General features: G+C 38.9%; 2 protein-coding genes and 1 long non-coding RNA gene across 5 annotated transcripts in view; 1 reads left to right on the top strand and 2 right to left on the bottom strand.

The window, feature by feature from the left end:
• LOC139971520 (cornifelin homolog A-like) overlaps window positions 1-18,752 on the top strand; it is a 91,306-nt gene that overhangs the window by 30,995 nt on the left and 41,559 nt on the right. The gene's annotated exons all lie outside the window — the stretch shown is intronic.
• LOC139971027 (uncharacterized) lies at window positions 3,039-3,513 on the bottom strand. The gene is made up of 2 exons (XR_011794283.1): window positions 3,347-3,513; window positions 3,039-3,196 (listed from the first exon to the last, which is right to left on the bottom strand). It is a non-coding gene; the product is annotated as an uncharacterized lncRNA (long non-coding RNA).
• Window positions 8,937-17,575, bottom strand: LOC139971514 (uncharacterized). 3 transcript variants are annotated; one of them, XM_071978067.1, is made up of 10 exons: window positions 13,381-13,511; window positions 12,986-13,094; window positions 12,680-12,781; window positions 12,377-12,557; window positions 11,772-11,864; window positions 11,515-11,592; window positions 11,259-11,325; window positions 10,774-10,848; window positions 10,310-10,491; window positions 8,937-9,736 (listed from the first exon to the last, which is right to left on the bottom strand). In XM_071978067.1, the coding sequence occupies exons 2-10, from the start codon at window positions 13,052-13,054 to the stop codon at window positions 9,378-9,380; spliced, it is 1,206 nt and encodes a 401-aa protein (XP_071834168.1). In that variant the 5' UTR covers window positions 13,055-13,094; window positions 13,381-13,511; the 3' UTR covers window positions 8,937-9,377. The 3 variants fall into 3 exon arrangements, 1 of the variants encoding a protein (XP_071834168.1); XR_011794400.1 differs by lacking the exons at window positions 8,937-9,736; window positions 10,310-10,491; window positions 10,774-10,848; ... (1 more) ...; window positions 11,515-11,592; window positions 12,377-12,557 and adding exons at window positions 14,054-14,226; window positions 14,525-14,638; window positions 14,906-15,126; ... (1 more) ...; window positions 16,030-16,455; window positions 17,300-17,575 and having other exon boundaries at window positions 13,381-13,517; XR_011794401.1 differs by lacking the exons at window positions 8,937-9,736; window positions 10,310-10,491; window positions 10,774-10,848; ... (2 more) ...; window positions 12,377-12,557; window positions 12,680-12,781 and adding exons at window positions 14,054-14,226; window positions 14,525-14,638; window positions 14,906-15,126; ... (1 more) ...; window positions 16,030-16,455; window positions 17,300-17,575 and having other exon boundaries at window positions 13,381-13,517.

Raw genomic sequence — 18,752 nt, 5'->3', positions numbered from 1 at the left:
AGAATTTGTCAAGGCGGAAGGTTAAGAGTTTTCGGCGCTTTTCAGTCAATATGCGCCAGGAAGGTGAGGGGTTGTAGGCTGTTTTTTTTACTAAATGGAGGTCGAAAACGCGGAAATGTTTTTAGCAAAGGCGGAACTAGAGGAGTTTGCTAAGGGAGGGAAAAGAAGGGTTTTGGCCGGCGCATTTCAGCCAAAATGCCAGGAAGGGGGTGAGGAAGGATGTTGAGGCTTTTTCACTTAATGCAGGTCGAAAAAGTGTTTGCCAATATGCGCAAGGATGGAGTGGGGGTATGAGACTTTTTCAGTTAGTGCAGGTCGAAAACGCGGAATTTTTTTTTTTTTTCACAACATTTTTCACAACTAGATGATTTTGTTAAAACAGGGTGAAAAGGTGTTTTGGGCGCATTTTAGCAAATAGGCGCCAGAAAGGGGTGAGGTTGAAGTCTTTTCACTAAAGGCATGTCGAAAACGCGAATTTTTTTTTAACAATGACGGAAATACTCTAAATGCATGCAGGAATGTAAAGAAATGTTTTGGTCGCATTTCAGCCAACATGCGCCAAGAAGGGTTTGGGTTTGAAGCTTTTTTCACTAAATACAGGCAAAAAACTCAGTAATGTTTGTTAACGTCCATTTGGTATGCAGGGATGGTTCCAGGATTTCTCCGACACGGGAGCTAAGGTCCCCGGAAACAATTGTGTGCACGTTGTAATATTAATAAAAAAATAAAAAATTATATATATATATATATATATATATATATATATATATATATATATATATATATATATATATATATATATATATGTGTGTGTATATACTTACACATACATATATATATATATATATATATATATATATATGTGTGTATATACTTACACATACATATATATATATATATATATATGTGTGTGTATATACTTACACATACATATATATATATATATATGTGTATATACTTACACATACATATATATATATATATATATATGTGTATATACTTACACATACATATATATATATATATATATATATATATATAGATATATTTACACATACAGATACATATCTATGTATATATAAATCTAATATTGCCGAAGCGCGCGGTAATTTGTGGTGTCTTTTTTGGTATATGAGAGAAGTTTGAAGCCCATATGTCGGTGCGGCTGACACCTGTCGGGGACTGATTTTCCTACATTTATCTTTATCATAGAATGATCATTATGATGATAAGAAATACACAATAATATATTTTTTTCTTCATTGCTCCCTGACGAAATCATAATTTCCCCTACCAGGGGGCTAGACCTCCCCGACGAGGGGAAGGGGACTGTTACCCCGCTTCTCCCTCCCCCTCTGGGGCCACCCCGTCGGTATATATAAAGGTGCGTATGTACAATGGCGGAACTAGAGAATTTTCACAGCTAGGGGACGGCAAAGGAGCTTTTGATCGTTTATGAAAAGAAAACATAAAACCTATGTTTTGGGGGACGATTCGGAGGAAGTGTATGAACTTGAAGTTGCGAACTATTAGAAGTAAGACCGATTGCGTTACAATAAAACTGGCAACCCTGCCATCTTCCCCAGTATTGGAATACCGGTGTGAAGTTAGATACTAATTCCTCGTTCGACGTTCGCGAATGAGTAACTGCTACCTATTCAGTTACTTATTCGACAATGGTACCGACGTAACACTTATGACAAGACGAATGCATTCTTACAAGATGTTCAACATTTGGTCGTGGAAAAGAGGTTTATCTGGGTCATTTGAACTCTAATGACAATGTAAATGGGTACCATAGTGCATCTTGCCCGGTCCAAAGAGTTCTTGACCAACTAAAATGACCACTACATCATCGGTTCTTAAATTAATGTAACGGAAACGGGACCTGACGAAAAATCACTTTAGGCCCTAATCAAGACTAGCACGCCTTGGACCACCTAACCAATGGGTCATATGAATTCTTAAGACAATGAAGAAGGATATCATAATGCGTCTTGCCCGGTCCAAAGAGTGCTTGACCAATTAAAATGACAACTAAATAATCACTTATTAAATTAGTGTAACGGGACAACGAATGAAAAACATTTGGCTCCTAATCAAGACCAGCACGCCTTGGACCACCCAACCAATGAGTCATATGAACTCTACAGACATTGTAGAAGGGTACCGTAATGCGTCTTGCCCGGTCCAAAGAGTGCTTGACCAATTAAAATGACCACTAAATCATTACTTCTTTAATGAGTGTAACGGGACCACGAACACGCTCTGGGCCCTAATCCATGCAGTACGCCTTGGATCACCAAACCATTGGGTAACATGAACTCTAATGACATTGTAGAAGAGTACCATAATGCGTCTTGCCCAGTCCAAAGAGTGCTTAACCGATTTAAATTACCACTAAATCATTACTTCTTTAATGAGTGTAACGGAACCTTGAAAAAGCTTAATGTTTTAGTTCTATACGTGTTTGTATCAGAAAATTTCCATTGTACCTCCGTTTGTGTTTACTCTCTTTCTTTTAAGTTTGTTATTTGAGATATCGTTATGTAGAAAACACTTAGATTCGTCGGGTATGAAGTACTTATATCAAGCTCTACTCAATTATTAGCTTAAGAACCGGTATGCTGAGACTTATGCCATGGCGAAATACTTAAGCTCTGATATTAATAGCCTACGTCACATTTTCTTTGATTAATGTCTGGAATAACCACCACAAAATCCTCTATTTTCACCATTGTTAAAAAAAACATTTCCGCGTTTTCGACTTGTATTTAGTGTAACAGCCTCAACCCACCTCCCCAGACCTTTGCTGGCGCATATTGGCTGACATGCGCCGGCCAAAACACTTCATTTCCCTCCCTTAGCGAACTCCCCTAGTTCACCCTTTGTTAAAAACATTTCCGCGTTTTCGACCTGCATTTAGTATTAAAAAAGGCTACACCCCTCCCGCACCCCCTCGTGGCGCATATTGGCTGAAATACGCTCAGAAAACATCTTCACCGTGCCTAGTTTCTCTTGTTTCGCCATTGTAAAAAACAATTCCGCGTTTTCGACCGGCTTTTAGTAAAATAAATTATTTTACCCCACCCCTTCTTGGCGCATTACAGCTGAAATGCGCCAAAACACTTTTTCACCCTCCCTTGACAAACTCCCCTAGTTCCGCCTTTGTTAAAAACATTTCCGCGTTTTCGACCTGTATTTAGTGTAAAAGCCTCAAACCACATCCCCACACCTTTGCTGGCGCATATTGGCTGAAATGCGCCGGCCAAAAACACTTCATTTCCCTCCCTAACCCTAACTCCTCTAGTTCCGCCTTTGTTAAAAACATTTCCGTGTTTTCGACCTGCATTTAGGGGAAAAGCCTACAACTCCATCACCTTCCTGGCGCATATTGACTGAAATGCGCCGAAAACTCTTCACCCTCCGCCTTGACAAATCCTCTAGTTTCGCCATTCATTGTGTACAAAAACATTTCCGCGTTTGCGACCTGCATTTAGTATAAAAAAAAAACCTTAGCCCTTTCCCCCCCCCCCCTCCTGGCGCATATTGGCTGAAATGCGCTCAAAAAACGTCTTTATCCTCCCTTGACAAATAATCTAACTCGTCCATTGTAAAAGTACGATTTCCGCGTTTTCGACCTACATTTACTGAAATAGCTTTAAACCCGCACCCCTTTTTGGCGAATATAGGCTGAAATGCGCCCAAAAAAAAAGACTTTGTCACCCTCCCTTGACAAATTCCTCTCGTTTCCGCGGTTTCCGCGTTTTCGACCTTTTTCGATAACGCGGAAACCGCGGAAACCGTTGATATCGAACCCGGTATCTCTATTACCGAACCCGGTTTATCGATTTCCGCGGTTTCCGCGTTTCCGCGTTATCGACCTGGCCCTTTGAGTACCTCACTATTTAGCTAATGAGAACAGGTGTTTTATATTATACATCAACTTATGACATTTAAATCCTTACTAAATCGTTACCATTAGCCACGTTCTCCAGCCCAGTCCCCAATTCAAATATTGAAAATGAAGAGGAATTTCTACATGGATTGAATGTTCCACTGATGTTTGTTTTGGCACTGCAGTACACAAACTGTTACTTATTCGTTTTCATGCCAACCCCTCCCCTCCCACATCAGTTGTAATGCAAAGCAGCTAGTTGTGTAAAAATAATGTGGCAGGGCATTTGTGAAGTTGCCACCAAAAGATGACAAACGGATTCCCGATACGTACATTTTTCACTAGCATCAAGAAGGAGGGGGTTCGGGGCTGTTCCCTTAAACTGAATGCACCCTCTCCGGCAAATGAAGTTTGTGCATTGAAAACTTGTTATTGCAAGATACTGCATGTAAATACCCACACTTATTTAAAAAATATTCTCAAACGGGAAGGGACACTCCCCCTTACACCTCTGACCTATTGGACGCTCATCACATAGGCCTACCTAAGCTTAAAGACTCATCCCAATAATTGCCCCACATTAAAAGATTACCAAAGCGATACCACTGGGTGTTTTTTGCTTCTAATTCCCACCATAGAAATATGTTCACTATGTGATATGCCTAATTATGAAACGTGTAGGCGAATTATCAAGACTAAACACCAAAATATGTAAGGAAATATGTTGGCCCACACACCCTGGCTCATACAAAGCTAAGGACGTAGGAACCGGGGGGCCGGGGGCCCCATCCCCCAGTGAAATATATGGTGAAGTATCATTCCGCCGCCCCCCCCCCCCGCTTCGCAGGTCAGGAAACTCCTTTTTCATTTCCAAATGAGAAAAAAATCTCATTTGGAGCACCAAATTGCATCTAAGGCCAGGTGAAAATGCAAAATTATTTACAAAATGGAGTGGGTGTTGAAGTGTGCTATATTGCACCAAATTGCATCTGAGGCCACCTGGAAATGCAAAAGAAAATCCAAAGGGGAGGGGGACACCCCCTATCCTTGGACCCCTCCCATCAGTCTTCAGCCCCCCCCCCCACTCAAAAGTACCTTCCTACACCACTGTACAAAGCACATATAATGGATCGGCCCAGAAGAATGTAAGACAAATACACCAATGATGCTTGTTACATCTCTTTGTTATAGAAATTTACGTCGCAATAACTGCTGGAAGTCGGCTGTATATTCAAGCGACTAACGGAAGTTCAATCATTTCCAGATGTTCTATACGATGACCATTTTTCTCCACCGTAGCCACAATATCTCTGGACGCTCGCTATGATACCCAATGAAATGTCTGCACACTGAAGTGGCGCAATCACTGTTCACTTATAGTATGGATGCCCAAAGCAAGCATTTTTCTATGTGAACAAATCCTAAAACGTTGTTAACCATGAAAATGATTCTGTGTTATGATTCTCCAATATGAAACTAATATAATAAACTGTAGGATCTGATTATTACCTAAACTGCATTTACTTTCATGCAAGTACAGTTTTAGAAGACATTTTAATTGGTTTATTGCCATGTCATGACAAATTCTGCGGTTAATCATATAAAAGTCGTAAATTGAAGTAAAACCAAGTACTAAGGACACTCGCGTAGTATGTAATGAAAAATGAAGATGATGGAAGAGCTTCACATTTTTAGCAGTTAATGAATATTTTGCATCTACACATATTTATGGCTGCCTATTCCTTTGAGACACGATTACAGATATGATGTAGGCCTATACTAGGTTGGCATGGGCGATCCGCGGATACGAAGTGACGGATATTGTCAACAGAACCATTGAGCGATTCCAAATGTTTTAAACGGCAACATCACTATATGCTTTTACCATTGGCGTCTTTGCCTCAAATATGCATAGCCTAAATAATGTCATTAAGGACTTTGTATTTACCGAAGATCATTTAACCTTAGCTATATTAGTTCAACGTTGGTCGTTAGATGGATTAGTCAAAGTTTCTGTGTATCGAGCAGACGAGCAGTTCATCTCAATGATACGATTCGCCATTGAAGTGTGCCTTGATTACAACGTTTTATTAATGTTAATTGATTTCACATAAATATGTATACACTATAGACATCTTTTAACATCCAGTGAAGTTGATGCCCCAGATGGTCGTTTTCACAGCGGGATAAGATCAACGTTGAACATTTGCCGTGTGTATATATGCATGAAACGGAAACAATTAAGCAACATAAACTCTTTCTTTGCTTGTGGACCGCCCACAGTCGTGTGTTATCGGGTAAATTGTTACCCCACATATTCCAACCGCTACCCTTCAACCTGAGTTTATAATAGAGTATGGAGTTCCATACCCCGACACCACGAACCCCCCTCCCCCCCCCCTCCCTTGGCGATTTAGTGAGATACAGAAGCCTACCACATCAGATCTTTCCGAATTGTTCGCGGATGCTGGCTAGGATTAAAATTTTGAACATCCACATAGCATTGTCTCAAATGAATCCAGCTCTCAGCCTGGTGAACACGTACGTGGGAGGAGGAGGGGGTGGGGGGCTCCGAAAACAATAGTGAGTTCAAACAAACACAACTTGACCATAAAACAGAAGACCATAACATTTCTTTGTGAGTGGTAATTCTTATAATTGGTTTGCGGTTGACATGTTTGGTATCTGCAAATCTGCATATACCCACCTGGAGAAGCAAGGGATGTTCTTTTCGCTTAATTGTTAGTGTTGCGAAGATTACCTGTGACAATAATTTACCTTCGCCGGACTATTACTTTGGGTGATTACGCGTAAAATGGTTATCACTGGATTTTCACTCCAATATAACTTGTTGGCCTCAATAGTACGCGTATCTAGTAAATATATGGTTTCGATCTGCCTTCTGAAAAATTTCTTTCTTGATATACTTTTGGTTACAAAATTATGATACCAGAATTGTGTGTGTGTATGAAGTGGTGGGCACCCGGATAGTGCCGAGACGTGGTGGGAGCATGGTATAGAGGGGGAAAAGGGGGGGGGGTCTCGTTCTCATTCGTGTGAGTGGCCCACCCTTACATCCTAAGGTAACTGAACATGCGATGTCTATGATGGGGGAAGGCCCCTTCCTCGGAAAAAAAATGAGATGTGATTAATACCTTACATGCGACTTCGTGGGATCAGAGAATCTGGCAATTAAAATAAGGGCAATGAAATGTTCAGTTTTGTTGTTAAGTCTGCCAAAACAAAACTTGGAGTTGGGGTGGTAGTTGAGACCCCACCTGAACCTATTGGATTGTGGAAGGTGATTTTACCACTTCCCCCACCTTCAAATTGCTGTCATGACTTGGGCACAATCAGCACCTTACCACACTGTTCAATGCAGTGGTCACTTTGCACACAGGCTATTTCTTTCCATTCAGCCAATCGTGCATTTTTTTTAAATAGCATTGAATTGAAATATGTAAGCTCACACGAAAACATGTAAGAAGCACTATGAAAGCTTTCCTTCCCCGACCAAAAATGTGATATACCACTATAAACACATTTGTGCATTAAAAATCAGTCTGCATTCAAGTGATACAACCCCCCCCCCCCCAAAAAAAAAAAAAAAAAGATAAAGAAGAAGAGGAGATGAGACAACAACTCAATACAGCAGAAAACCATCTTTATACGTGTGTTGAAAGCAAGGTCATCCTTTATTGTATTACTTTTATTCAACATGTAATATGACACCACAGGGAGTAAGACTTGATGCCCTTCCATTCCTCATTGACTGTAGAATTCTTTAAGTTTTATCACTCTCTTAAATAAGTGCCTAAGATAATGGTAGATAATGATAAAATCGCTTCTCGGCCACCCTCGGCTAAGATCATGTGTAGTATATGTTCCCTTTAGAGGGGAATGGTGATGCACACCTGGCAATGATCACACAGTCAAAGTCCCGATGCAAGGGGACTGGGCTGATAGCGGATCAGTTGTTTGGTAGTTTGGTTTTCGTGCCTAGGTTCTTTCCTGGGCGATTTATCTTAAACAAAAATAATGGTAGCATTATTTTTAATAAGCACAAAATGGAACTTAAGGTATGTTAACTAACATGTTAATTTCAAACACAATTGCACTTCTCCTAAGCAGACATAACTTTCGGTTTGACATATAATCGGTAAAAGGTTCTTGTGGCTCCGCTTCCGTTAAGTTTGATATATAGGTTTAGCTTGATTGCAGTAACAATATATGGTAGTTTTCTATTAAGAAAGCAATGTCAAACCTGTGGCAAAACTGATTTCCAAATATGTATGTCCTTACAATTCAGCTGCAATGAATTTGCCCTTCATACACCTTGTTTTACGGTGTTGGAGAAATACAAACTAAAACAATATGAATATATATATATATATATATATATATATATATATATATATATATGTGTGTGTTTATATATATATATATATATATGTGTTTATATATATATATATGTGTTTATATATATATATATGTGTTTATATATATATATATATATATATATGTGTTTATATATATATATATATATATATATATATATATATATATATATATATATATATATATATATATATATTATTTTGTCAAATTAAGTGAACACATGATAAATAATTGTTACCTTAACTGACCATCCAGTTCCCCATCCATCTCATTGAAAAATCCCGGATACATATCATTAAAAAAAAGCTGAATCTTTAAAGTTATCATCATAATCTCTGTTATCTTAAATGGATATGCTGATGGTATTACACTAATACTAAAGACAATAAAAGTCCACATATCCATATAGATGGAAATGCCATTTCAATATCATCTTGTTAAAACTAGTTGTGGTTGTTACAACAAGATATATGATTGTTATAACAGTAAGTGGTCAGTGGTCTTTGATGAGTCATGACAGATGTCCTTCAAAATGTTCAATTTGCTTGTTCATGAGTTGTAGCACAGTTGACATTGAAATGATTCTGAATTAAAATGAAATTTCATTTAAGGAATATGTTCTTTTGTCAAAAAAAAAAAATTAACATGTTAAAGAAAAACAAGTAACCCTAACCCAGTAGGCCCCTACTCCTCATCTGAAGATGGAACTTCACCTAACAGGTCAACCAAAGCATCTACTAGGACTCGTTCTGTCATATCTTCTACTAAAACCCCTTCCAACCCCTCCCCTACACCATTACTGTCCCCCTCCCCCCTCACCTTCCTGTCCTTCCTCTATATCTGAAATATTAATATCCTCTTCCATTCCTCCTACACCATTGACAGCGAAGTCAACAAATAACGGCTCTTCAATAATTTGGGCTTGCCTAATTCTATACACTTCGCTGAGTGGACTGAAAGTGGTGTCCAATGGAGGCAAGTCAATAATGCTACCAAAACTTTTTCGACAGTACTCCAAGCTTGTATAAGTTATGGAGCACTTCTGCTTCAGAAGACAATGCTGACCGGTGCCAATCGCAAATTACTTCAGCCTGTCATGAACTTGCCTAAGCTCTTCTTGGAAGAATGTAACCATACGGAGCATTTCTTCCTTCAGCAGGTTCAGTTCATCTTTGCTGTGGTTGACTTTGTGTACAATGTCAACCAACTGATTACGAACATGCCTGGGAACATGACACTGTTGAACAGCATCAACACCCAGGCAGTTCCACAGAGATGATGTCACATCACACACCTGCTGAAATGTGACCTCAGAAGGAAAATGGCTTGATGAGGTCACCAAGTGAACCATGTCAGCATTGAACTTCTCTACCTCCCTTTTCAGTTTTGTCCCAACACTTGAGATCTGTTTGCAGAGCCTTTGTGCAATTGCTTGCCCATCTGTAGAAGCAAATGGAAAGTAAGAAAATGAAGCAACCATTAACAAACAAAACAAATGTACATTGTGTTTTTCATTAGTTGCACTTTTGACAGTTCCTTTCTTTTTTGTGTATTCATTGACAAATTTGGTTTTTCTATGGAACAGTGAGGTTGCCAGAGATACTGATATAAAAAACAAACCAGGAAAAAGGAACCAAAAATTGATGGAATAACGTAATTCATTTATTTTTTGTCAGACATATATGAAATGTAGGTTTGGCTAAAATGCTGTTTGAACTATGCTATTGTATGTGACTCACTATCAAGTTAGTATTGTTTGGATAGAATCTCAATTCCATGCAACCATTTTAAGTGAGTATTCATTACAGTATTCAGGGCCCCAAGTTCAAGTCATGCAGGTCTTTTGTTTAAGATATTTTGCACGTGCAAATCAAACTTGATCCTTATAATAAGGTTTGGTTTGAAGCAAGTCACTGTCAATTTATCTGGTTTTATGCTTCTGAATTTTGTCATAGTTATATACTGATATAAAATTTCATCAGATATTGACCAAAGCTTTAATAAGCATTTTACCTGCATAACGTTTCTTCAGTTGTATGAGGAACCACCTATCCACTGACATGGTATGAAGTTTGGAAAGAGCACTTTTCCTGCTCCTATCTTCTATTGTTTGAAGGGCTTTCAGGAACTCAAGTGACCCTTCTCCCCATCGTTGGCCCCTTTGCCCTTCAAAAACTTGCAGTTCCTCGTCAAGTCTAAAACAAATAGAATTAAAAAGTTTTGTTATGACATATTCATGTACAATGCCATCTTGTGTGTTTGTTTAGAATGTCTGAGTCTCTGAGAATAATTTGGAGATAAAGACCTCCAGGAAAGTACTTTTGAAAACTGTAAGCAATTATAGTGTGCTATAATTTGGGGTAATACAGACTACAATTAAAGTATCACTGGTTTTGTAATGAAATATACCAACACTAACATAAATATAAGAAAATTTGGCTGAAATAAATTGTAGCATTGATGAAACATCCACACACCGTTTAATTCTTCGAAAGAGCAGCTGTGTCTGGAACAACATCCCATCCTGTGATGCACTGTTCTCCATCTCTTTGCTGTGAATACAAAAAAAAAGGAGTTTTCAGTGCTGAAACACTTTTCTGATCTTCTTTTATTCATAGATCATCTGTATTGTTGCAAAATTTTCATTTCAGCTGATTAGTTGGTATATGATGCAAAATGTTGTTAATTATTATTATTTGGACCTGTTTGAGCAGTTGCGAACTGGTACATTAAAAACCAAAATATTGAATACTTCAATTGATTATGTCTACAATGATTTACTGTCAAAACAGATGTATGAAGATTGGAGATAAAAAGTGCAATTGTTAGTTACAATTGTGATGTATTGTAAATTTTTCATGTGTGTGGGTGTTGGGGAGGGGGTTTCTTACAGATTAGCATAAAACTTAAATCAGATTTGAGAGTTTTGTTTATCTGAAGCCAAGTGTAGAGTCTCTCTTACCTCATTTCATAGAAAGCCTTCAGCTTCAGAACGTACTGCTCCTCAGTTGAAAGATCTACACCTGAAGCTGTATGTGTAAGGAAATAAAGGGAAGGTTACTAATAGGCTTTAATCATTCATCGGGTGAGACACACATACACTTTTACCATATCAATACTTACCTTGTTATTTTTGGTTGTTGGGGGGGGGGGGCATTGTTATGGTCCAATGATGTAGTGTCAATAATGAAATGCACATACAACCATGCATGACTTACCGGAGCTTGGAGGAAGTCTTTCAGATTCTTGTTGCAAAGACCATTGTTGTATCTCTTCGACTGAGATGGCATTTTGCCCTAAGAGGTAAGAGAATGCAAGTATGATAGAAGGATGGTATATGACAGTATAGAAATAGATCTGTGAAACAGTACTGCTTAACTTACATTGATAGTGCTATGGAATTATTGTATTTTGCACTAATAACCCCAAAGAGACTTATAGAGAATGAATTAAAGAAGAAATGTAAAAGACATACCTTTCTGGCAGGATTTTGTGGCATCCTTCAACTCCTGCTCAGACGCCTCTAAAGAAGTGACAGCTCTATTGTAACGGTGTACAAGAAGGTCAGCTAATAGTTTAATATAACAAAGAAAAACATCATTCATTTAACCCATGGCATATATGGGATATTTTTAGGAAGGTGGGTATGGGAGAATGTTTTCAAAGTGAATCTTAGTACTGCCTTGTGGAAGTGATCAAAAGAAAATATCAAAAAAAGTTCCTGGACATAATATGGAAGAGTGAGTTTTAACATAAATATGCATTTGGTGCACGTTTTTAATTTTTTATACAATTAGCTTGTGTGTGTGGGACTTTGTTTGTGATTATTGGCAAAAAAAGAGGGCTCATTGGGCTCTCTGGGGTGGTTCAACTGAAACCCCACCCCCTGTATACACCTGCCCTTAGCAAATATTATTTAGATATATAGTTGTGATCAGTTTGGTAAGTGTACCATACCTATTTACTTATATGTGTAATTTATCTTTGTTGTGTAAATGATACCAGACCAGCAATGCTATCTAATTGGTACAGAACTGGAAATATTACCAAAATGATATACGTAAGATATGCAGCACTTACGAAGGTTGCGGATGATTCTGCGTCTGTAGTGTATGAGAGCATCAGTCAGAGCATCAACTCTGTTTGAAGGGGTCATTTCCTTAGTAATGGAGGCAAACCTTCTCAGGAAAGACCAGAGCCTTTCTACCTGCTCCCCATCACTAAGGGCAAATCCACTCACTCTTCTTGGACTGTATTTCATCTGTAATAATGTAAGAAGTTTATTCTCAGTAGTCAAGATTGCAGTTTCAACATCCCATATGAATGCATGTTAACGATGCTCCACATGTAAGTATTATTTATAATTTCATGAAGTAATTTTACCTGGCAAGATGGTTTGTGACCGTAAACATGGAATGCTGGGACTGCTAATGTCACTCTCGGCAGTATTGGCTCGTCATCTGCAGCAACAGAGTTATCGACAATCTAGATTTTGAAAAAAGAAAAGAAAAAAGAAATGACACTATTGCATGCTTCCCAATCTTCCAGAATTTGTGTAAAGAAATGTACCACCAAGGTGGAAAACATCCAGAAGTACAGTAGTGACACCAAATGTAGGCTTTCTTTAATGCACTTGCCGGTTCAGGTTGGTTTTAATCATTTGTAAAATTGAAATGATGGAAGGTATACCTTGAGATGAGACTCTAGCTTGCAGGCGATATCATAGAGGACAAAGAGTTTGACCTCCTTCTCCACCATGCTCAGGATATGCTTCAAGAGAAACACAGCATTTCCTAGTCTGGAAAATGAAAATAATTAAACTTTGTTGCTTTCTGGTCTGGAAGTAAATATTTCTTAGGGCAATACAATATACTGAGCAGATGTATTGTTGCAGTATGCTTAGTAGATTTTATAATCTATCCTGCTATTTGTTTACCCGTTGTTTGGTGATGTCAAATATATACTGTACTATGAAGTTGGCACTCTTTCAAGAAATTTACTTAATCTAAGAATATATATGGATAGCCAAATATAAAAAGTAGAAAAGCCAAAGTACATGAAACCAAGGCCAATTTGATGCTTACTTCTCGCCAGACTTTAAGCTGAAAAATTTCAGAGGGACCTCATGCCTGCAGACAGCTCCAAAAACTCCTGTCTCGTCCACAAGGGCAGTCTTGACCTTAGAGCGGAGAAGGTCCCCTGCCTGAAATGAACTGCAGTCCTGCGAAGAAAGGATTTGCATTTAATATTTAGTTTTTAATTCTATACACACAAATGAACTCAGTCATCTAGGGGCACATCTGTGGTGAGAAGGTAGACAACCACCTTCTTTGGGTTTTCACCGCACTATCATGGGGAAAAGAGCTAAACATTTTTAAATGACGATGACAGATTTTATGGGCACAGTAGAGATCTGGACCCTCGACAAATTGGGCCCTTTGCCTATATGACACCAACCAGGCCACAGATTCATTACAGAATTTGCCACTCCTATCATAGGAGGTGGTTGCAACCCCTGGATGGATTTGCTTGAATAAATAAAGCATAGTTTCCTCAGGAACATATAAAAACTTCCAATTATCACAATTTAGATGAAGTTATCTCGCTTCCATGAATGAAGAAAAATACTAATTGACCAAATGAGGAATTTAAATATTCGTAAGGTGATGACTTTAATTGATGCAGTTACAGCCCCTCGCAGTGACACATTCCTCCGTACATGAAACCCATTAAATGGCAGGTAAAATTAGTACATACATGAGACTTATATTGCCAGTCTTCACTCCATGATTTTCCACAAAGTTGTCAACATCAACTTGGTTAAGGAAAAACTCAGTCCCATGGCGTGGAGGATTGGCACTTGTCCCGGACTTTTTCCATCTTTTCAGCCCAAATATACCATCTAGGCTGAAAATCAATTTACCTTTGACCTGTAAAAATCAAGACAGTAAGTGACCAAATCACTGACTGCACTCATTCATTAATAAAACCTCCTGGTGGAAGGCTTGACATATTAAGGAAGCAAATAAAATCACCTGTTACAGTTTATTGGAGTAAGAGGACATTGACTGCTTGTTTACCCATGTGAATCATACTAACTAAACTGTGCCAACTTCTGTGAAAATTCATTCAGAAAACTGTTATGGTAATAGTAATGATATATACCTAGCACACTTTAGCATCTTTCACCATGCATGCAAAAACAGATTCATCTTACAGATTGCTCACCATTGGACAAGCAGGACATGAACTACGAGGTGTTAAAAACTTGTCCACTTGTTCTTGTATGAACCGGAATTCAGAGAAAGTGTCCATGGCCATAATGGTATACAGGCCTTTCACCTGAAAATTAAAAAAAACATTACCAACATCAACAAATAGGAGGAAATAATGAACGTATCAAAGATTTATGAAATTGGTGAGCAAAATTGGAACACAAACCATTAAACTGGAATGAACTTCTATATAAAATGAAATATAAGAGAGGCATATGAAGAACACAGCATCAGCAAACCTACATTACAGAGAACAGATTGAGGGTAAGAAATCATACTTCAAAACTTAGAATAAAGCAATTAGAAAAGGATGGACTGCTTTGTAACTTCAAACCTGTTTTTGCAACCCACGAGGAGATAGCCATGAAACCGCTTGACACAGGTTTCTTACAGGAACGTGGCACTCCACAAACATAAAGTAAAACCACTTCATCAAATCCCAGGAAAATGCCACAATCGGTCGTACTGGACTAGCTGGCCAAAGGTGGAGTCGAACTAGTGTGACAGCATTGCTCTCACATGAACAAAACAGCACAGGAACTGTATGTTGCCTCCCTGTGAGGGTAGAAAATAATGTATTAAAGTTTTCCCATATAATTGTTTCTAAATTTCTTCCAAATATTTGAACAGAAAACTGTACAAATTTGATATGATCTGATATGGATAAATTGTGTCATCACGACAAACAAAAATAGTATGTTTTGCTTTGTAGAGCTCACTCATCTCATTAAAATTAATACACTGTTATGGAGGAGAACTACCTTTGGAATCAACTACTGACACATTCCTAAAATTTCCACTGCTGCACTGATGGCTTTTCCATACATCCTGCTCAATGAAGGTGCTGTGGAAACAACCATCCTGCAATGACACAAACAAAATTACTTAACATTTTATTTCTGAGACTGTTGATTTTAAAGTTATGCCCGAACTTCAGTTGGATGGATGGGTTTGACCAACGAACAACATTCTTGTGGAAGTTCGGAGAAACATTTGCCATGCACAAAAAAATTGCACTTTTCAAAAACATGTTCCACATTGATAGGTGAGACTGTCATCTCAATATCTTCTACAATAAATATATATATGTATATATATATATATCTAGATATGGTCATTGATCAGTGAATTGTTTGTGGCAGATGTTAAATGCCCGAATAACATAACTCACTCCACCCGATGCATTGACAATACTTCACAATAGTCTACAAGTACATATTTTTAAGAATAAGCATGCGATTAAGATGTGGTTTATACCCAACCACTAGAATATTGCTTTAACAATTCTTAACTTCGTGGTCGTAAAATATAGAAAGAAACCACAACATGAAAATAGTACAAAATGCCATGAAAAATGAAAACAATGGTGTTAACATCACATCAGGCAAGACAAAAAGTTTCTCTAACCTTGCTTATTCTTTAAACAACAATGAAGCATATATATGTTGGAATACACACCTTCCACATTTCAGGCACATGAAGCTTTTGCTGATGAGTCTCAATACAATGTTCTGTGCACAGGTATGTGTTGTGACCACAGTCTAAGCATCTGTAGGTGACAGGATTGCTGCATTCGCGAGAGGTACAGGTGACTCCATTTGGCATCTCATAGTTCCTGAATATTGCATCTAGGATGCTTTCCCTGCCCCTGGCCCATGCACTCTCCGTGGACTTCCTCTTAGCCCTGTACCTTCCAGTCTGGCTGTATCTGGGACGAGGCAGGTCGTCTTGGTGGGATGAGGTAGCTGGTTCAGAGCTAACAGCTTTCAAATGCCCTGTCCCAAAGACTTTATGGAAAGGCCTGGGTCTGCGTCTCCTCCTTCTTGGGGTGCTTACAACTCGACGTCCAACCAGTTCAACCTTTGTTAAACGTCTCGGTTTTTTCTATTAAGGAATATGTAAACTGATATGAAACAAGTGAATTTGAAATGCTATAAAACTTTATGGAACTAACCTTGTAATGAATATATAAGTAAAATTCCTATTATGCACCCCTTGATCCTATAGCCTATACAGCAAGAGCCATGAACTGACCAGGCCTTTTTCTTTAACTTGAATACAAAATTCACTGTAGTTTCAATGATGTACAGTACATGAGTATTTTTTGTATGATTTTGACGATATGTGTACAATATACTTGATCTTAGTAATATTGCAAGAAGCACTTACAATGTGCAGGATGTGACAAACATCATTTTTAAAATGAAAGAGCTCTGCTGGTTCAGACAATACTGGGTAATTAGTTGTCAATGCCTACAAGGGAAAAGAACCTAAATAAATGTTTATTGAATGGTTTGTGGTGTAAAAACAAATGGTGTAAATTTAAAAGAACATGGGAACTTGGTTGTGAAAATATCCTCTGTCACCAATTTCAAAATGTATATATGGGATTCAGGGGATCCAGGATGCCTTCTACTGACACTGACAGCTATAACTGAAAAGAAAGCAGGGTTGTAACAGGCTTATTTTGTTACAGTATACAGCAGGTCTTGATTTTAATTCGCAAGCACATGATCACTTAATTGTTTTAAACCTAGCCGACCTATCATGTAACGACGTTGGTGTACCCTTTGCTAAGTTTGGCCTGGGCTAGGTCTAGATTGAGTTTGTACGGCGTGCTAAATTTGACTAGGCTTACGCCTGTTAGGCCTCAATTGAAACCCATTTATTTACTAGCTTAGAGTTAGGCAATGCTAGAAAAGAATCAAATCAGATCTGTTCATCTTACTAGTGTTCCTTCCATGGAGAGTTCAATTTTCGCCAGTTGATCACGTAGATGAATTTTCTGTGATTCGTTAACAATCTTTCTTGGAGCATATATTCGTGGTATTAAACTGTACCGGATTGTTACGAATACGATGAAGCAGCCGGCGGATTTAACGTACCGCCTGCTTTCCCGCGATTAGATCATATTCTACGTCACACTTCTACGTCATTCACTACTGTTCGTTCGAACCTAACGAACGCTTTGATGCATGGCTTTTGCGTACCGTTTGTCGTGTTAACTACCAGGTGCGTATCCAGGGGGGGGGGCGTTGGGGGCGCGCGCCCCCCGGGTAAGAAAAAGAGGAGAGAAAAAAAAAAGAGAAGAAAAAAGGAAAAAAGAGGGGAAAAAGAGGAGGAGGAGAGGAAGGAAGGGAAAAGAAAAAGAAGAAAGAGAGAAGAAGGAGAAAAGGAGGGAGTTAAAGTAAAACGCGAAGACACCGGGAAGAGAAAGAGGAACAGTGACATCATTACAGCGCTGAAGGGTAGCCAGTGACGGATCAATGATTTCGTAAAAGTGTGCCTCACCCTACCCCTTACACCGACAACTCAATTTTTTTGACGTTTCCATTTTCCTCTCTCACTAATGATCTATATATATACTATATATGGTCTATCGTAACGCGTGTGTAGAATTGTGCTATGAAATCAACTGTGGCTGGTCTCGAACTCGACCGTGTCGTCGGGGAACATGACGCATTTTGGGATGGTGCGACCGCCCCACCCCCCATTCAGCATTTTTTTAAATGATATCGCTAAGTAATTTCAAAATAGCAAGTGCTTAGATGCAACTTACAAGGCCTGGGAAGTGTCATTTCCAGCGATCTGGGAGACATTTTCGGCCAAAATTTGCTTGTACGCTTCGCGCTAACAAATGGTCCTGGGTAGTGCCATTTCCAGCGATCTGGGAGGCATTTTCGGCCAAAATTTGTGTACGCTTCGCGCCAACCTATGGTGGCGCTACGCTTAGATAATTTGCCTACAGGCTTCGCCCCTCCCTTGGCAAATTCCTCGCTACGCGCCTGTTCGAATTTGTAACGCAAACAGCAGATATCACACATCATATCAGTGAGCATGAAAATGGCGTTCCAGGATGAAAATCCTCAAAACTGTCCGACTTGCCAGAAAAAATAACCAAAAATTTTCGCGCGCGGAGCGCGCGTTCAACGTGGCAATGTCAATATCATATAAGCAAGCATCGGTTATTACATCGCATGTCATCATGTACCGTACGGTCCGTTCAATTTGCGCAGTATACCGCGGGATGCTAATGTAAACAACGACATGTCTCATGTAGATGTATAAAAAGCATGGATCGGTCCAATTATGTCAAAAGTTTCTTTTACATAGTAATGGCGAATTAGGGGCTGCACTCCCGCCGCGCAGTGGCGGAGCGTCCATACGGTCAGGGGGCGGAT

This window comes from Apostichopus japonicus, chromosome 8 (genome assembly GCF_037975245.1).
Source record: "Apostichopus japonicus isolate 1M-3 chromosome 8, ASM3797524v1, whole genome shotgun sequence".
Classification (NCBI taxonomy): domain Eukaryota; kingdom Metazoa; phylum Echinodermata; class Holothuroidea; order Aspidochirotida; family Stichopodidae; genus Apostichopus; species Apostichopus japonicus.
Note: the sequence above shows the minus strand (reverse complement) of the source record. Positions and strands in the feature narration are given on the sequence as shown.

Excerpts from the sequence above, each read along its gene's own strand:
- LOC139971514 (XM_071978067.1), bottom strand. The coding sequence starts at position 13,054 with ATGGTGGAGAAGGAGGTCAAACTCTTTGTCCTCTATGATATCGCCTGC. Across the intron at positions 12,558-12,679 it reads GTCACAAACCATCTTGCCAG|ATGAAATACAGTCCAAGAAG; the intron begins GTAAAATTACTT and ends ACATTATTACAG. Across the intron at positions 11,865-12,376 it reads CAGAATCATCCGCAACCTTC|CTGACCTTCTTGTACACCGT; the intron begins GTAAGTGCTGCA and ends TTAAACTATTAG.